The sequence below is a fragment of the Trematomus bernacchii genome, unplaced genomic scaffold (assembly GCF_902827165.1).
Source record: "Trematomus bernacchii unplaced genomic scaffold, fTreBer1.1, whole genome shotgun sequence".
NCBI classification, from domain to species: Eukaryota; Metazoa; Chordata; class Actinopteri; order Perciformes; family Nototheniidae; genus Trematomus; species Trematomus bernacchii.
Window position 1 is genome coordinate 1,036,325 of NW_022987575.1, and position 18,481 is coordinate 1,054,805.

General features: G+C 44.1%; 1 protein-coding gene across 1 annotated transcript; it reads left to right on the forward strand.

The window, feature by feature from the left end:
- Positions 1-353: 353 nt before the first annotated feature.
- On the forward strand, positions 354-18,165 carry LOC117479720 (bromodomain-containing protein 1-like). The gene is given in 12 exon segments (XM_034126809.1): positions 354-649; positions 3,112-4,501; positions 4,718-4,874; positions 4,956-5,084; positions 6,214-6,342; positions 7,109-7,421; positions 9,120-9,571; positions 9,573-9,876; positions 11,240-11,369; positions 12,582-12,712; positions 15,899-16,059; positions 16,551-18,165. Coding segments are annotated over 11 exon segments (3,294 nt in total). The 5' UTR covers positions 354-649; positions 3,112-3,128; the 3' UTR covers positions 16,566-18,165.
- Positions 18,166-18,481: the final 316 nt, after the last annotated feature.

Genomic DNA, 18,481 nt, shown 5'->3' on the forward strand with positions numbered 1-18,481 from the left:
ATAATTATTGATGGATTAAAGTGTTATCAAAGCTGGTAAAGGTGCAGCTAGTTTGAATGACTTTGTATACTGCAGGGTAGCTTGTGAATTTACTCCAGGTCTGATTTAAGACTTGATCATATTGTTTATCATTAATATATATCTGTAACTAAAGGACTAGATACATAGAGTGGAGTAAAAGTACACTATTTACCTCTGAATTATAGTGGAGTAAGTAAAGTACAAGTGTCAAAAAAAGTGTACTTAGTTACTTTACACCACAGTTTATGTACAGTACTTACCGCAAACTGGAAAAGCCCCCCGGCGTACCCACATAGTGGTTTACGCGATGACGTCATGACGTAAGGTCTCGCACAACCGCATTGTTGTTGGGGGAAGAGAAGCTCGGGCAGCCGCTGAGCTCTGCCGCTTCTGACCGCTTCTTCACGTTATTACACATCAGTAATAACCCTATGCACAGTGAAATATAACACCCTGAGAACCGGCTCCGTCGCCCTGGATACCCGTGGCTCTCTCTCCATCTGCACTCGGTTCAGCGCTAGCCGTTGGATGATAAACGGACTGAATGTGGATTTAACTGCTGCTTCGCTCCGCAGGCCGCGCCGCCATTGCTGCTGTTTTTATAAGCTGAATTCGTGAAAATACCGAGGTAAGTTCAGTCTCACTCCACCCTCAAGTCTTTATTATCACCCCCAAACAGTGCGGGCTGGTTTACATCTAAAACCAGGCATTGCTGCTCTGAAGAAAGGCCTTTATTTTACCCAAAAAGAGGCAGTTTCTTGTTGTGTTTGTCGCCATATTTCCTCCCCCCCTTCAGTTAGCTGTAATGCTAGCAGGCTAGTTTATGGACGGAGTGTCCTAATGCGTTTCACCGACCAAAGGAGAGGGAGGACACCGAGGAAAGGACACCGCCTGGTCGTGGTTTCTTCCAACAAACATGTTTGGAGTGTTTCACGTTAAAGCTGTGACTAGAAATAAGGGAACATAAACGTTGTGGTTTGGTTAAAGAGGAGCTAACGGTAGCTAGTGGCTAGCATACCATTCAACCTAGAGAAACCGAACGAGCTGCTGTTAGCCGAGCATTCCCCGAAAACAAGCAGCTCTCTGCGGCTTCATGCGGAGCAGCTGAGCCCGCCGGAGGCTCGCTGCAGTCGGATATGAGTTGTGTGTTGCTCTGGGCACATTTCTTTCATTCATCAAGTGAACGCTATCGCAGTGGCAATCTGTTTCCGCCCCCTTTAAATACACTCTGCAGCAGCCAACTGACATCATGATCTCATGAATTAAAGCCAAACCTCAGAGTACACTAACGGTCCAATACTGTTTATGTTTAAATTGCACAATAAAGGGGAAAAAGCAGCTGTGTAGACACATTCTGTTTCATCTGCTGGCAACATACTAGATGGATAGATAAAATAGAACAAGCTAAATGTTGCAGGGGATGTTGCAAGACACACACACACACACACACACACACACACACACACACACACACACACACACACACACACACACACACACTGTGGTGGAAAAGGTACTCAGATATTTTAAGACATGCATCGGAAATATCACCGGCTTTTAACGTACTATGTATTATGCTTTCAAGATTTTGAGTTTAAACACAAAAGTATTAACATCAACTTACTCAAAGTACTTGTTATGAAGAAGGTCCTATTTAGTATACTAAATAACTGAATTATAATCCTTAAGTTATTAATGTATTTATATATTGTATAATAAAAACCTGCAACCTTATAGGAAACTGAAGTGATCCAATATATGTGTCCAAAATGTAGTTAAGTAGTATAAAACCTAAATCCTGAAGTACAACTTTAGGGTAGTTGTCCTTTGTACTTTAGTGTTTGCACTTTGTTGCATTCTTTATCCAAGGAGTTCACTGACTATCATGCATTGGTTTTGTAGTCTTTGTTAAACACAGTTTGACTTGTTCTCTGGGTAAGGTGATCAATATTAAACATGTTGTATCATCCAAGGATCATTTATTTTCATTCTAAGAGACATGGTTGCACAACAAAATGCAGTGCGGTCCATTTGTGCTGCAAAAGATCAACTCTACAGAACAGTAGCACATTTTTTGAATTTGCATCATCAGGAATGTAACCGGCAGCTACCAAAACAATGTGGAATAAATTAACATCAGGGAAACATTAACCATCAACTCTGTTTGCGTACCAGGTATTGTTCATGTAAACACAGTCTTTCTCCTTTCCTCACTGGAGTCCTGGGTTCTACCCGTCAATTGCATAGCTGTCACAGCAGGTTCGCATCAGTTTCTTATTCCTTCCATATTATTTTCCTATAACCAGACATCATCCAGGAGCAGTCTAAGTAGTTGCTAAGCTTGAGGTCCTAGCAGGGGGGGTTAGCTTGGTTCCCATCTTGGCTCTCCTTCCCCTCCCGGCCTGTCCGTGCTCACTGGAGTTTGCTCCAGCTGGTCTGGCTGTGTGGACAGAAGTTTCCGTGAGCTCGTCTGTTGCACTTTATCCAATCCGCACGCTTCCTTTTCTTTTGTAGTAGTAGCACATATACCGAATGGTCAATTAATGATAAGCTCTTTTGTAATGAGGTCCTTGAGGTTATCTGCATTAGTAAAACATTGATAGTGTTTATAAAGGACTGGCTTATCTAAAGCCAGTTGAGTAGCACTTGAAATGTTTTGGCTTAGAAACCTGATGTACTTATATGATTCTGTTTTCTTCAAGTTTGTATCTTCTTGGTCGAATGCACTTATTGGAAGTCGCTTTGGATAAAAGCGTCAGCTAAATGTAATGTAATGTTTTACGCTTGTTCTGTATCAGAATTCCAACTAACTCGCAAAGATGAAATGTGTGTTTTGACTGGAAATAATTCTCTGGTCCTCTATGATTAAAGGCTGAAAGAGGTGATGACATCGTTGTGTAAACACAAGCTGCCCATCATTAGTTATGCAATGTCTCATTGATATTAATCATTACTGCAGGTTCTGTTAGACCCAGCATTCTGCTCTGTGTACTGGTTGTTGCTTTGCAGAGTTAATGATGGGAAACGCTGTCAGTTGCTGCCACAGCATCCTACAAGTCTTTCATTCACAGTGTTTTTTCTGGATTTCAGGGTCTTTAGGCTTCATAATGAAGAAGAAAATTCGCCATCACCGGCCTGCGGTGCTGAAGAGAGATTCCTCTCCCATCAAGCCGTCGCCAAACCGCGAGACGCTAACATATGCAGAGGCACAGAGAATTGTAGAGCTGGAGGTGGACGGCCGCGTTCACCGGCTCAGCATCTACGACAAGATGGACGTCATCTCCGACGACGACCCCACGGCGCAGGAGATCATGGAGTGCAACAGCAACAAGGAGAACAACGAGAAGCCCCAGCAGGTCCTGGTGCGCTCTGTGCGCCTCAAAAACAACCAGCAGAAGAAGAACGCTGCACTCATGGCCTCACACGGTGTCACCAGCACACACAGCAGCACCACCGGCCTGTTGGAGGCAAAGGTTAGAACGGTGGAATACAACCTTCCGGTGGTGCCCAGGAGGCCGTCGGCGTATTACAAATACACGGAAAGGACGGCGGAGGAGTTGGACGAGGAGGTGGAGTACGATATGGACGAGGAGGACTACGCCTGGTTGGAGCTCTTCAATGAGAAGAGGAAGAACGATGGCATCAGTCAGGTATCTCACAACCTGTTTGAGTTCCTCATGGACCGCTTCGAGAAGGAGTCGTACGCAGCTACGCAGGGTCAGAGCGACCTGCAGTCGCTGGTGGACGAAGACGCTGTTTGCTGCATCTGCATGGATGGAGACGGAGCTGACAGTAACGTCATCCTCTTCTGTGACTCCTGCAACATCGCCGTGCATCAGGAGTGCTACGGCGTGCCGTACATCCCCGAGGGCCAGTGGCTGTGCCGCCACTGCCTGCAGCGTCCGTTGCGGACTTCTGAGTGTGTCTTCTGCCCCAACAGAGGCGGAGCCATGAAGAAGACCGACGATGACCGCTGGGGCCATGTGGCGTGCGCCCTGTGGGTGCCCGAGGTCGGCTTCTCTGACACTGTTTTCATCGAGCCCATCGACGGTGTTCGTAACATCCCACCGGCGCGCTGGAAGCTCACCTGCTACCTGTGTAAAGAGAAGGGTGCAGGAGCGTGCATTCAATGCGACAAAATCAACTGTTACACCGCCTTCCATGTCAGCTGCGCCCAGAGGGCCGGCCTCTACATGAAGATGGATCCCGTCAAAGAAGTGACGTCGTCCGGCTCCGCCACCTTCTCTGTGAAAAAGACCGCCTACTGCTGCAGCCACACGCCCGAGGGCTGCGACCGCCGGCCGCTCACCATCTACGACGAGCCGCATCCCAAAAATGGAGCCTGCCACAAGAGGGCCGACAAGAGGGGGAAGTACCGGGGCAAAGGCTGGCAGAAGAAGAAGAGTAAAAGAGGGGAGCCCGAACCAGAACCACAGCCTGAGACCCCCACCAACGCTGGGCCCAGTATCACTGCTTCAAGGTAGGCACTGAACTTCTGTTCAACATAATGCTGTATAAACCTGGAATTATCAGAAATCATTTAAAAGGAGTTTAACGGGTCAATAAACAGCAGTCTGACCATCATAACCGAGTTAATGCAGATATAACGAACAATAATATAAAGCTTAAAATATAGAGAATGTTGCTCTTTAATTATAAGTGTTAATGGAAGAACATTTCATTGTTTCCCCATCAGTTTCGACACCATCCTGAACCAGGTGGCGGTTCAGAGGAAGCGTGTCTTCGTGGAGCGAGTAATGAGCTACTGGGTGCAGAAGAGGCAGTCGAGGAACAATGTGCCGCTGATCCGCCGGCTGCAGGCCAACCCTCAGCCTCCCAAAGTCAAGAAGTTGGTCAGTGCTGCCGACATAGCGGAGCATTGTCCTGTTAATGTCGTTCTACCCGCTCCAATTAAGTTGGTTTGTCCGCTGCAGAATCGCATGGAGACGAATCAGGCGCTGAAGGAGCAGCTGAAGGAGTGGCACCGCCTCCGCCACGACCTGGAGCGAGCGCGCCTGCTGCTGGAGCTCATCAGGAAGAGAGAGAAGCTGAAGAGAGAGGAGGTACAGTCACTTCAGCTGAATACAAGTTGTTTCAATTCATGAGTTTTTGAAAAATAACAATGGTTTGAATTCATAACGATGCTATGTAGTTACATTTTCACCAAAAGCCGTCCAGGTTTGAATGATACATTTGATTTCTGAACTAACGTCGTATTTAAAAAGTTTAAAGTATAATCCCCTTGGGCTGTGCTTACACATTTGATCACTCCACTGTTTGTGAAATATTTGTTTTATTTGACTTAAACATGCTTATACTTGCTGTTTGTACCGCAAAACATTATTATTTACACAAAGAAAGTCTTGTGTCTTTTTCTAAGTTTGAATCATAAAAGTAGTATTTTTATATATATAATAAGGCTTCATATTTGCAACCTACCAGATTTTGTTCATTAGTTGGATTTTAGTTTTAAAGATTATTGAGACATAACATCAAGGGGACTGCCCTCTTTCGATTTGCTTACACATTTCATCAAACTAACCTATGTTCCTCCGCTGTCATGTGACTTTCTGTACCACGAAAACATTTTTGTTTAAACAAATACAAATAATACGTTTATTTAGTATACATGAGAGTAACACCTATGTCACTTCCGGGCGAAAATTACGCCCCCGCCCCGTAATCGGGCTCTTTGAAGATCCAGAAATCCACAGTTTTATTACATTTCTGATCGGATTGGCAAAAACTTCAGAATTTGTATTGACCGCCATTCAAATGACAGCTTTGTTGTCCCCCAAAAGTGGGCAGAGCCGTACTTTTTGCCCGGAAGTGACGCATGTGTTACTCTCATGTATAGCACCTTTCACAGAAATAGAATTCACAAGAAAGAACAAAAGTGAAAAACTAAGACCACAGAAACATGAATACAATAGCAACATGTAAGGTTACCATAACAACAAAACACAGACCACGTGGAGTCCCGAAAGGAACAAACATAAGAACAGAACACACCACACACATCTCAAGTAGAAACAAAAGCCAATGTAAAAAGATAGTTCTTCAGTAGTTTTTTAAAAAGCTTCTCCAGAGACAGCAGAGCGGATGTCAATAGGGAGAGAGTTCCATAGTGTTGGAGCCACCACCTGAAAGGCACGGTCAAACAAACGACGCTAACTTGTGTTCTCCCGTCAGATGAAGCTGCAGCAGTCGGCGCTGGAGGTCCAGCTGACCCCCTTCAACATCCTGCTGCGAGCCGTGCTCAGTCAGCTGCAGGAGAAGGACCAGTACAGCATCTACGCTCAGCCCGTCAACATCAAGGAGGTCTGCCTCGTTTATCAGTCTGTTCAAATATCGGAGTTACCGTACGTCAATTACACTGTGGATGTGGAGCCATGGTGAAAACCTACGTGAAATATAACCTCATCTACTAAGGAGGTTATAGTTTGTTTTGGTCTAATTGTCTGTCTTTCAGCAAGGTTAGCAAAAAAAACCTACAGGCACTATATACATAACATATTGTTTAAGGTTGTAGCTTGGGCCATGAATAAACTGATTGAATTTGAAGCGGATCTGAATGATGAAAAAATGATGTACAACGTTTGATAGCATTTTGACTAAAGAGACTTTTGTGCTGCATTCATGTGGTGTCGTAAAAATCTGGAAAAATGAGTTCCCTACTTGGAAAATTCATATAAACGCCTCATCAAATCAGAACAACAACAAGCAAACAGCTATCAATGTGTTTCCGCGTTACGACCCAAAGCGCATTCAAAGTCTGAAAAACGATTTAGCTAAACGGGGACCATCCGAGGAGCACCTGAATGCACCATGGGTTTAACAGAGGTCTGTGCTTTCCAAATTAAAATGAGTATTTTCATATCTGGAGCCCACTGTATGTTCCACTGTAAGCTAAAGATAACGCTACTAGCGGTTAAGAAAAGGGCAAATCATTATGGGTAAAAAACCAAAGACATTGTGGCAATAGATGTCTGCTATCAAACGACTCGTCGCCTGGCACACATTGTACAAAGTGGATCTCTGAAAGTCTCTCTCGGTCTCCAACGTGTCCTCTTTGTGTCTCCTGCAGGTCCCGGACTACCTGGACCACGTGAAGAACCCCATGGACTTCTCCACCATGAGGAAACGCATCGACGCTCACGAGTACGGGAGCCTGGACGACTTCGAGGCCGACTTCAACCTCGTCATCTTCAACTGCATGAAGTACAACAGCAAGGACACGTTCTTCCACAAGGCAGCTCAGCGGATGCAGGACCACGGGGGGGCGATCCTCCGCAGAGCCCGCAGAGAGGTGGAGAGGATCGGCTTCGACTTCCCCAGCGGGCTGCATCTCCCCGAAGCCCCAAAACCAGCGGCGCCAACCCCCTTCTCCTGGGAGGAAGGTAAGAGAGATCATTAGTTGTGTTTTAAAATGTTTTTACATCATGTATGAGGGTTTTCAGTCTGTGGCTATAAGTATGGATTTATTGTCTCGTGCTTTTACATTAGTTTATTTTTGTCCGATCGGTTTTGTCTTGGTTTAGGAAATAGAAAATCTATCAAGGAAAGAAATGATAATCAATTAACTGTTAAAAGTCATTTCTCCGGTAACATGATTTGATCCTAGTTTATTTATTTATTTTCGCACATTGGGAACTGAATGTCCGTGTATTTGGTTTGCTTGTTTTGTCTACTTTTTCGGGCATAGGCGATCATTTGTGTACTTTGTCACATTCCACCACTGATTAATGGGTTAACTAATGCATGGTCAGTCATAAAACCAGCAGCACCAACCCCCTTCTCCTGGGAGGAAGGTAAGATCAGTAGGAAACAGAAAATCTATCAAGGAAAGAAATGATAATCAATTAACTGTTAAAAGTCATTTCTCCGGTAACATGATTTGATCCTAGTTGATGTTTCACATTGGGAATTGAATGTATTTGGTTTTGTGCAAATGCCATGTCATTTTGTCTACTTTTCGGGCATTGGTGATCATTTGTGTACTTTGTTACATTCCAACGCTGATTAATGGGTGGACTTAAGCATGGTCAACATATTTGTAGTTTGGTTTTAAACCTGACCATCAAACCTCCAGCAACAACTAAACATTTGCCGTTTTATATTTTCATACAAAAGTGGCAGAAAAGACTGTTTTTAGATTTTAATTCTCTCAAAAATGTTTGCTAGCTTCACTCTGAATTATACTATATCAAACTTAATTTACCTGCATTTCCAACTGACAAAACAAGTTATCAACTTTGACTTTTAGAGACGATGCATGGCCAACATATTTGTAGTCTTGTTTTAAACCTAACCAACAAAAATGATAACTGTTTATTTTCTCAAACACACTCTTAATTATCCTACGTGAAACTTAATTTACCTGCATTTCCAACTGACAAAACAAGTTATCAACTTTGACTTTTTAAAGACTGAGATGGACTTTTTGGACGATTTTCATTTCATACACCAAAACATTAATTTAGAAAATAACAATCAGGGTGTCTGCGGGGTCTTAAAAAGTATTAAAAGTTGATAAATCAATTTAGCGAAAATGAAGGCTATTAAAAAGTATTAAACGGCATTTTCCAAGGTATTACATTTTGTAGCTAGTTTTCAATAAGTATATAAATGGTCCAAAGAGGTTGTATTCTACAGTCTGCCTGAATGTAATCATTGCGTAGGTGTGTAGTGTGATTCTGTGTCGTTTATTTATGGCATCCCGTTGGATGTGACGTCATCTGAACAGGACATCGCACGCTCACTGCTTGATAGCGAGCGAAGGTCCGTTTACGCCGGTTGTTAAACAACATCGTTATGGGGAAATGCAAGTTTGCGTCCAAATGGTTGGAAGATAAGGAGGAAGGACAATCAATACTGTATATAGTCAATGTGAGGTAAAGTGTGTCGCCAAGGTAACCGGTTAAAACTCAAAGTGGCGATGAGGTCTTAAAATGTATGGAAAGGGTCTTAAAAAAGGTCTTAAAAAGGTTTTACATCTGACTTCAGGATTCCTGCATATACCCTGATTTATATTATTAGCTGTGCCTGATTGATGTTATGAAGCTAATACTGATGCTACTTCCTGATGTCTCCCTTAGTGGACCGGCTGCTGAGCCCCTCGTACCGCCGGCTGACCCCCCTGGAGGAGCAGCTGAAGGAGCTGCTGGAGAAGCTGGACCTGAGCACGGCCATGAAGCAAAGCCCGTCCCGCAGCAAGAGGCTCAAGCTGCTCAAGAAGACCATCATGGAGGTGCGCAGCGAGATGAGCCTCAAGAACTCCATCCGAAAGTCAACGCCAGCGACGGCCCCCAAGCCTGACTCATCAGAATCAGAGGAGAAACAACTACCTGAACCCCCGGCAGAGCCTTGCCCGCCCCCCGAGAAAAAGCCTTCCCCTTCGCCCACGTTAGAGCTGTTAGCGTCGCTGTCGCAGTTCCACTCCTCGTCTGGTGACTCGAAACCTCTGGAGTCCGTCAAACCTGGCGTCCCCATGGAGCTCGACGGCGACACATCTACCTCAGAGTCCCCCAACAAACCCAACGGACACGCCCCCCCCCGACCCGCCTCTCTCCAACGGCGACATCCACATCAAAGCCTCTGGCGCCTGCAACCGACGCAACAACAACGTCTTCTTCCGCAAGTCCAAGAGCGCCAGCCCCCAGAAACCTCACAAGAATCAGGGGGCGTCCGTCGTGTCGCCGTCCACGCCTACGTCGCCACTCGGTGCCAAAACCTTCCTGTCGGTGGTGATCCCTCGCCTGGAGACGCTGCTGCTGCCCAAGAAGAGGAGACGCAGCAGCAGCGCGGACGGAGACGAGGAGGACGAGGAGTCGCCGATAAAACGCCTCGGCACAGGTAAGGGCTCGTGTTTCAGTTAATGATTCAAAGGCTTTCTTGTCATATGCTCTGGAGCTACAGGGTAGATACGGACATGAATATCTTAAGTCCCAAGCTCCTCCAACAATGCAACATAGTATATATATATATATAAGACATCGCACAATAAAACACATTTTTAAATATTGCAATAAGAAACGTAGAATACAATAGTGCAGATGATGTTCTGAGACCAACGTGCGAGTCATGTCGATGAGCTAAACTATATGCATGTCAGAAAAATAAATAAATACAATAAGCTAAATGTTGTAAGTGACCAAGTAAATGCAGGAGTATTTCTATATGTAAATAGAATAAGAACGACGAGAACAGAATGTAAAATTAAATATTGTACAGTGAAATAAAATAAAATACTGTTTAGTGTAGTAATAAATATTAAGAGGCGTTTGTACCATGGATGTATAATAAGAACTGGATACAGCGTGGGAGGCGGGGTCTCGTTCTTTCCTATGAGAGTTGCTCATTGGCGCATGAAGACAAAATGGCCCAACTTTTGAGAGAGCGAAACGTCACGAAAGTAATCATATAATCCGTTCTTATTGTGCATCCATGGGTAAAGGTACAACTCATGTAGTACTGAACACGTCACATGAACGTGCCGGGCGGCGCGGTCCCGTGGGTTAGATGCGCGTTCATAATGCAGAGGGAAATAACTCTCAGAATAACGTTATTAGCACATTTTACAACTTGAGGACCAAATGTTTTTAATAAGGGCTATACAAGTGTTCATACTGGGTAGTTTATTTAGTTTAAAAAAGATTATCCAATGATTTACAGACGTCTCTTTCCCCATGTTAGTCAATGGGGAAAAGTCTTTCCGGGCCCAGCGACTGATACGGAAGTGTAGTACCGCCGTTTGGCCACAATGAATATTTTCCTCAAAGAGTCCGGCGCACTTCCTGGGGGCTTGGTATGTAAGCTCACAGAGCATACGCCCCTTAAGTCCCGCCCCCCGAGCTCCCACTCTCGGCTCAGTAGAATGAATGGAGACATAAAATAAATCTAGATTCAGCTTTTAGTGCTTTTTACAACTTTAAGGACCTAATGATTATAATAAGGGCTATCAAATAGTTCATACTGGGTACTTTATTTAGTTTAAAAAAAAGTATCTGCTGATTTACAGACGTCTCTTTCCCCAATGTTAGTCAATGGGAAAAAGTTGTTTTGGGCCGGGTGACGTCACGGACTGATACGGAAGTTGCAGTACCGCCGCTTGGACACAACGAATATTGGGCACAGGGTCCGGCACACTTCCTGGGGGCTTGGTTTGTACCCATAACCCTGAACTATACTGACAATGTTTCTGTTCTTTTACCTTCAGGCATAGCGAACGGTTTTGTGGTGGAGGAAGAAGGGGAAATCTCTCCGTCTCCACGACTGCTGGAGCCTCGGCGCCGCTGTGCCTCCGAGTCGAGCATCTCCTCCAGCGGGAGCGTCCTCTGCAGCACCAGGTGAGTCCGGAGGAAACGAACAGACATGCACTGTGATGGTCAGAATCAGAATCGGTACCAAGTAGGTTTACACATACGAGGTACTTGCTTTGGTATAGGCTGGATAGTTTTGCACTCATTTCCTTCAGCGATGATGATATGACCGGAGAAGTTAGTAGCTGAGGTCTACAGGGGACTTGGAGCAACAATACCAAGTTGTATAAAAACAGATTTCCTTTTTTTAACTCACTGGGTGTTTCTCAATGTCGAGGACGCTTGCTTGGTAGGACATCCTTCCATCCGAGTCACTTCCTTCAGAAGCTAGTCAAGAATCCTTCCTGGCATTCGGAGAGCGAAGAGTGGAACAGGCGAGCAAGTGTGCAGGTGTGCGTCATATGAGAGGCCCCGCCTTAAATGTTCCGCCACAGATTTTGGGAAATTGTTCCGTGCGCAAAGCATTGTGGGGATTTTAAGACCGCGGAGGATACACATGTGCAGCCTCGAAATTTCATCGCTACGAAGGACGCCGGGCTCGGTAGAATTCCAAGGAGCCTGGACATTGGAACAGTCCTTCGGCGGGACTCGATGACGAAGCATCCTTGAAATAGTGGCTCTGGAGCATCCTTCCTTGACATTGAGAAACACCCACTGTCCTGTACTGGAAGCCTAACCTTTGATTCGGACCCGGCTTTGATATTTCTTACATGTAAAGTTTGACATTCACCGTATTTTTTTTAATATCTAAACAAAAGTTGATTTGTTAAAACAAGAAAACACCTTATTTTCTCGTAAAACACAAGAATATTAAAACAAATATTACCCTTTTTACTTTTGTTTTCTCTCGTAGATCGTCTGTAAAAAAACAGGTTTAATTAAAAAAATAATATCGCCCAGCTACACAACAAAGTGTAGGCCGTTCTGACAGTATAATAAATCAAAAATCAAAAAGAGAGACAGTTATTTGAGCCATAGCGATACATGAGGATGAGGAATAAATATTGATGTAAAAGAGTCAACCATTGTTTGTTGAAATCATTTTGCAAGTAAGAAGAAATATAAAACTAATAGAAAGACCTTGCTGTAATTTAAATAACTTTAACAAGAAGCTTGGCATATTTAGTTTTAGTATTTAGTTTACTTTGGTTTCAAAGTGTATCTGCCGTTTCAGAACCTCCACTCTCAAGATGCTTCATACCATTTCCCTTCCCTTACCTTTTCCTTCGTCTCTTCCAGCACCGTCATCGTGCCTAAAAGTGGTAAAGGGCGGTCTCCGGCGGCTCGACGGAGCACGGTGGACGACAAGAGCACTCTGATGACCTGCATCGAGAACGGGGAGTTCCCCAAAGCTGCCAAAGTGTCTCCAGGTGAGCCGAGCACCGTCCGTCCGTCCGTCTGCATGAAACCGCACGGCACGCTTTCCATCTGCTGATTTACTCATTAAAACCTCTCTGTAAATATACTAACCCTGTTCATGTGCCGGTGGATATTGTTTGTATTCCCTCACATCACTTTTTTTCTACGGTTATATAGTTTACCAAACCTACACTGGGTTTCAAACTGAGGTTCAGGGGCCCCTCGAGGTCCTGCAGGAAGTCAGCAGGGACTCTGCAGCCCTACAGGAAGTGGTGGAAATAAAACAGGAAGCATGTGATCAAAGTGTTCAGAGAATTGTCAGCCAACAAAATCCAGTCCACTCAGCCGATTATCTCTGGTTTTACGTGTGAAAAAAACATCTAATATACAGCTAGTCTCATTAGATTAAACACTTTTATCCGGTGGAATAATAAAGTACAATATATTAAAAAAATACACAGTAGAAGAACATGTGCAATTCTGAGCTAAATAACCTAAACAATTCAGAAACCAATGCTTTATTTTATCACAATTTGATTAACAGAAATACTGGAGTTACTACAAAAAAGTAGGACTTCTGAAAATGACACGAGAGAAGAGGTCTGACTCTGTTTGATTCGTAGGATCTAGAAAACGACAGCGGATTACAGAGAGCCTCAGTTCATTCAAAGAAAACAGAAGCTTCTCACTAACTGTGTTGTACTCTGATCTGTGATTGACAATGTGAGGTTAGTTAAATCTGCACAGTGAGTATGTAAGTCGCTTTGGATAAAAGCAAGTAACATGTAATGTGTCTTAACTCTTCATAATCACACTCTAGTTTTCACTCGCGGTGAAATACTCGTGTCCTTAAAGGTAGGGTAGGTAAGAATGGAGAAACCAGCTCGAGTGCGCTAGAATCTGAAAGTACGCAGCCGACAAAAATCTGCCCCTTCCTTCAGACTTCCTTCCAGAGCCCCTCCTCCAACGCACACGAACGTGCACATGACCAATGAGGGCACGAGATAAGTTTGTGCACAGATGGAAGGCTGACAGGCAGGTAGGCCATCCAGTTATTTTAGCCGGGCCGGCTCAGATGATTGGTCGTACTTTTTACAGTACTACGGCTTCCACAGATGATATTTTTTTATGGATTTTTTGTCAAAGCACTTAAAATATTCATTGCTATCAGGATGTTAAGAGCATTCCATGGAATATAACAAGTGTTTCTGAAGTGAATTACCTACCCCACCTTTAATGAGACAACTTCGTTATGATTCATCTCAGGGGCAAAATATTTTCCTCGTGTAATTTTTACGAAGGAGTTGCGCTTTGACCGACGTGATGACATCAATGTTTTTAACTTACATCTACGATATGTGTTTATTGAATACCTACATCTCTATCCATATTGATGTTGCATTACATATTCTCTTGCGTTTGGCTTTCCACCTTCTTACAGTCTTTGAAAAAAACACATTTTGACATTCCATCATCAGAATCTCATCAAGTGTTTTTTTTAAAAGGTACTCTTTAAAAAAAAGTGTGTGTGTGTGTGTGTGTGTGTGTGTGTGTGTGTGTGTGTGTGTGTGTGTGTGTGTGTGTGTGTGTGTGTGTGTGTGTGTGTGTGTGTGTGTGTGTGTGTGTGTGTGTGTGTGTGTGTGTGTGTGTGTGTGTGTGTGTGTGTGTGTGTGTGTGTGTGTGTGTGTGTGTGTGTGTGTGTGTGTGTGTGTGTGTGTGTGTGTGTGTGTGTGTGTGTGTGTGTGTGTGTGTGTGTGTGTGTGTGTGTGTGTGTGTGTGTGTGTGTGTGTGTGTGTGTGTGTGTGTGTGTGTGTGTGTGGTGTGTGTGTGTGTGTGTGTGTGAATACTTCATAACCTGCTTATCGTTGTTCCTGTAGAGGTGTGGAAGCCCGCCCCTGCCTCTCCATTTGTTCTGGAGCCTCTTAAACTAGTTTGGGCTAAATGTAGTGGATATCCGTCCTACCCCGCCCTGGTGAGTGAGTGCTTGTCCCCCCCTCTGTGTCTCATTACCCATCAGCCTCTCTGCCATCGTGCGTGCAGTAGCTCGTGATTTGTGCTCACAGCCACGCGGGAGCTTGGCCCATAACGGACTGCTTGTTGTTTGTGGCGTCTTCGCTCAGAGCGCCTCGGCTCGTGCATGCTTGTGTCTCCGTCTGCAGGAACCTCTCCGCCCTGTCAGCGTCTGTCCGCTTCCAACCCAGTTTAGATCTGACCACTTCAACGTGACGACAACCATTTCATATTGAATAATCCATTTCTTGCACAAGTAATGTATATATAATATCCTGCATTATATTTTGTTACTGGACATTTGTATTCCACATTTATATTTCCACTTTTTAATCCTATTTAATTTGTATTTCAGAAATGCTCTTATGTACATTCCCTTGTGTTTTATGCTGCTGCAACGCAAACATTTCCCACATTAGGATCAATAAAGTACTTCTTATCTTATCTATCCAACGGAGCTTTTTAAATATGAAAGATGACCAGTCCTGCAGGGCCGAGTACATTTTAATTAAGAAGACCAAACTAGCAAACAATATGCAGCCTAATAGCGCGTTTATTTAGTGTGTCACGTTTTGTACACAACTACAGGATTAGTTTATGACACACACACACACACACACACACACGCACGCACGCACACACACACACACACACACACACACACACACACACACACACACACACACACACACACACACACACACACACACACACACACACACACACACACACACACACACACACACACACACACACACACGGCAAGTTTATTTATATAGCACATTTCAACACAAGGCAATTCAAAGTGCTTTACAAAAATGAAAGACATTAAGAAACATATTATGAAATGATATTTAAAATCACTCATTTAAAAGCAAAGATACATGAATAAAAGTTACAGTGCAGTGTCACACACACACACACACACACACACGCTGTCAGAGGATATCCCTTTGCCTCAGCATGGTTAGCACTAATTGATAAACAGCCCATCTGGTTTTTCCCTAGCTCGAGTCGACGTGTTATTACTTCAGCGTCGTTAACGGTCGTTCTCTTCACACGTCGCCCATCAGAGATGCGTTGATGTGGAAGTGGTTACATCTCACCTGGGTTGGAAAAACGACAGACTGTAACCTCGCTCTTACTCCAATCCTTCTCTCTCTCTTCTTCTTTTTTGGCCGTCACAGATCACGGCCCCCAGAGTGCGGCGGACGGGGGGGCAGCGGGGCGCGGCGGAGCTTCCCCCGCCGCCCCCCCCCCAGGACGTTCTCAGAGCCGGAGAGCAGATGCAGTTCAGGTCCGCAGAGAAACTCTTCCTCGTCCACTTCTTCGACAGCAAGCGCAGCTGGTGAGGAACACACATTTACTACTTTCTACTTTCACTCCAGTCATATTTGGAACGCAGGACTTTTACTGTAACAGAGTATTCCTACATCATGGTACTTTTACTCAAGTACAAGATCTGAGTACTTCTACTTTTACTCAAGTACAAGATCTGAGTACTTCTCCTTTTACTCAAGTACAAGATCTGAGTACTTCTACCTTTACTCAAGTACAACATCTGAGTACTTCTACTTTTACTCAAGTACAAGATCTGAATACTTCTACTTTTACTCAAGTACAAGATCTGAGTACTTCTACTTTTACTCAAGTACAAGATCTGAGTACTTCTACTTTTACTCAAGTACAAGATCTGAGTACTTCTACTTTTACTCAAGTACAAGATCTGAGTGCTTCTCCCACCTCTTCATCACACTGACCTCTCCTCTCCTCTCCTCTCCTCTCCTCTCCTCTCCTCTCCTCTCCTCTCCTCTCCTCTCCTCTCTCCTCTCTCCTCAGGCAATGGCTTCCTAGATCCAAGATGGCTCCCTTTGGGGTCGACCGGACCCTCGACAGAGCCAAGCTGACCGAGGCTCGCTGCTCCAGAGGCCGGAAAGCTGTGCGCCTCGCCTTCGATCGAGCTGTGACCCACCTGAACCGTGTCAGCGGACTGAACCCCCCCCCAAAACAAACCCCTTAAAACCTCCCATCAGCCATCTCTCCTCTCTCAGCTTTTATTCTGAACACATTCACAGCGGACACTCAAGTTTCCGCCTCATACGCACAAACACATGTTTACCATTTCCTGCAAAACTGGATCATTTTCATGTCGTTCATGTAACCCCCCCTCCCCTCCCCTCCCCTCCCCTCCCCCTGAAAAACTGTAGCTTGTGACGTCCATGTTGTTTTGTCAAAGAGCTATGCAAGGACTCGGTTAGCTGGTGCAAATAAAAAGAGTCAAACCTGGGCTGTGAGGACCGAAGAATCACAGGACGTAACCTGTTGAATGTGTCAGATTTGACCTCTGACCTCCTTAAAATGTGCTGCAAGACTGCTGCAACAATCTCACTGCCATGACATCAGTGTGTGTGTGTGTGTGTGTGTGAGTGTGTGTGTGTGTGTGTGTGTGTGTGTGTGTGTGTGTGTGAGTGTGTGTGTGTGTGTGTGTGAGTGCAGCAGCTCCTGTAAATATCCTGTACAAGGCCTGACACTAATTTATTCACTCCCTCAGTTTTGGTACATGAGTCGTTCAGATATTTATACGGTCGGAGGAGACGACCCTCTGACGGTGTTTCTGCTGGTGCTATCTCTAACGCAGAGAGAAAAAACAAACATGCATACTGTACGGAACATTTTTATTTCACCTCCTTTTTTACGGTTTTTGTAACTTATTGAGTTCTCAAGCTTCTTTGGCATTAACTGTTTTCGTGTGTTTGCATCTTTTTACATGAATGTTTTTACTGGACTACTTTTTTTTCCCTCGTTTGTACATATTTATATAAAATCTATATAGATGCTCTCAAAGTCTAAAATGCCTAAAGTGCATCATTCACACCGAAACCAAAAAAAGATCATCTGCTGCCCACTAAGTTTCCCACTAATGTGTTTTCATTTTTTTTTTTTACAGCTGATTATTTCTTGTTTGTGTGCCGTGATGATTTAAAGTTCACAGAATCATTTTGCCACCCGGACTGAGCTACAGGCGGCTGTAGGAGAGAAGAGAATGTGCCTGTACTAATTTATTGTAAAGCAGAAAATGTATATGCATTACTTTATAGAGAGAGTATTGTAAGAGAATACTACGGGCACACGAGGAGCCACACGTCGAGGCCCCTCGTCTTCTTCTGTTGTTTATTTTTGGGGATTAATAGCATTAAATCTGAATGGTGAGGTGATAGTGTTTGATGTTTTATTTTGGCAGGTTAGCAATGGGTAGACTTCCTGTTTTTTTGTTTTTTGTTGCCCTCTGGATGTGGATGTTGTGTGTGTGTAAATAGATTTGGTACTTTAGCTGATTCTCTGGGAAAAACCACAGTTATTATAGCCAACGGGAGCGGAGACCAGCCGACAGCAGGCCGGTGGGATTTTTATACTAAAACACTGAAAAATTAAAATATGTTATTGAATCACTGATTGCATGTGTCCTGGTTTTATTACATTGAATTTCACTTCCGTTTAATTTTTATTAAAGGTCACCTATCATGCTATTTTTAGGCAATAGCATAGGTCTCAGATATATACAAATATATAAAAACATGTCTATGAGGTGTTTTGCTCAAAATACAAACAGATCATGCATTTTAGACATCCCTCACAACCCTCTATTCCAGCCCTGTTACAGAAACGTGGATTTTGGGTCCTTAGCTTAAAAAAAAAGGAGGCGGAGCTAATGCCTGATCAGAATTCTACAGGAGATAAAGTTAAATTCTGCTGTGATAAAAAAAAAACGC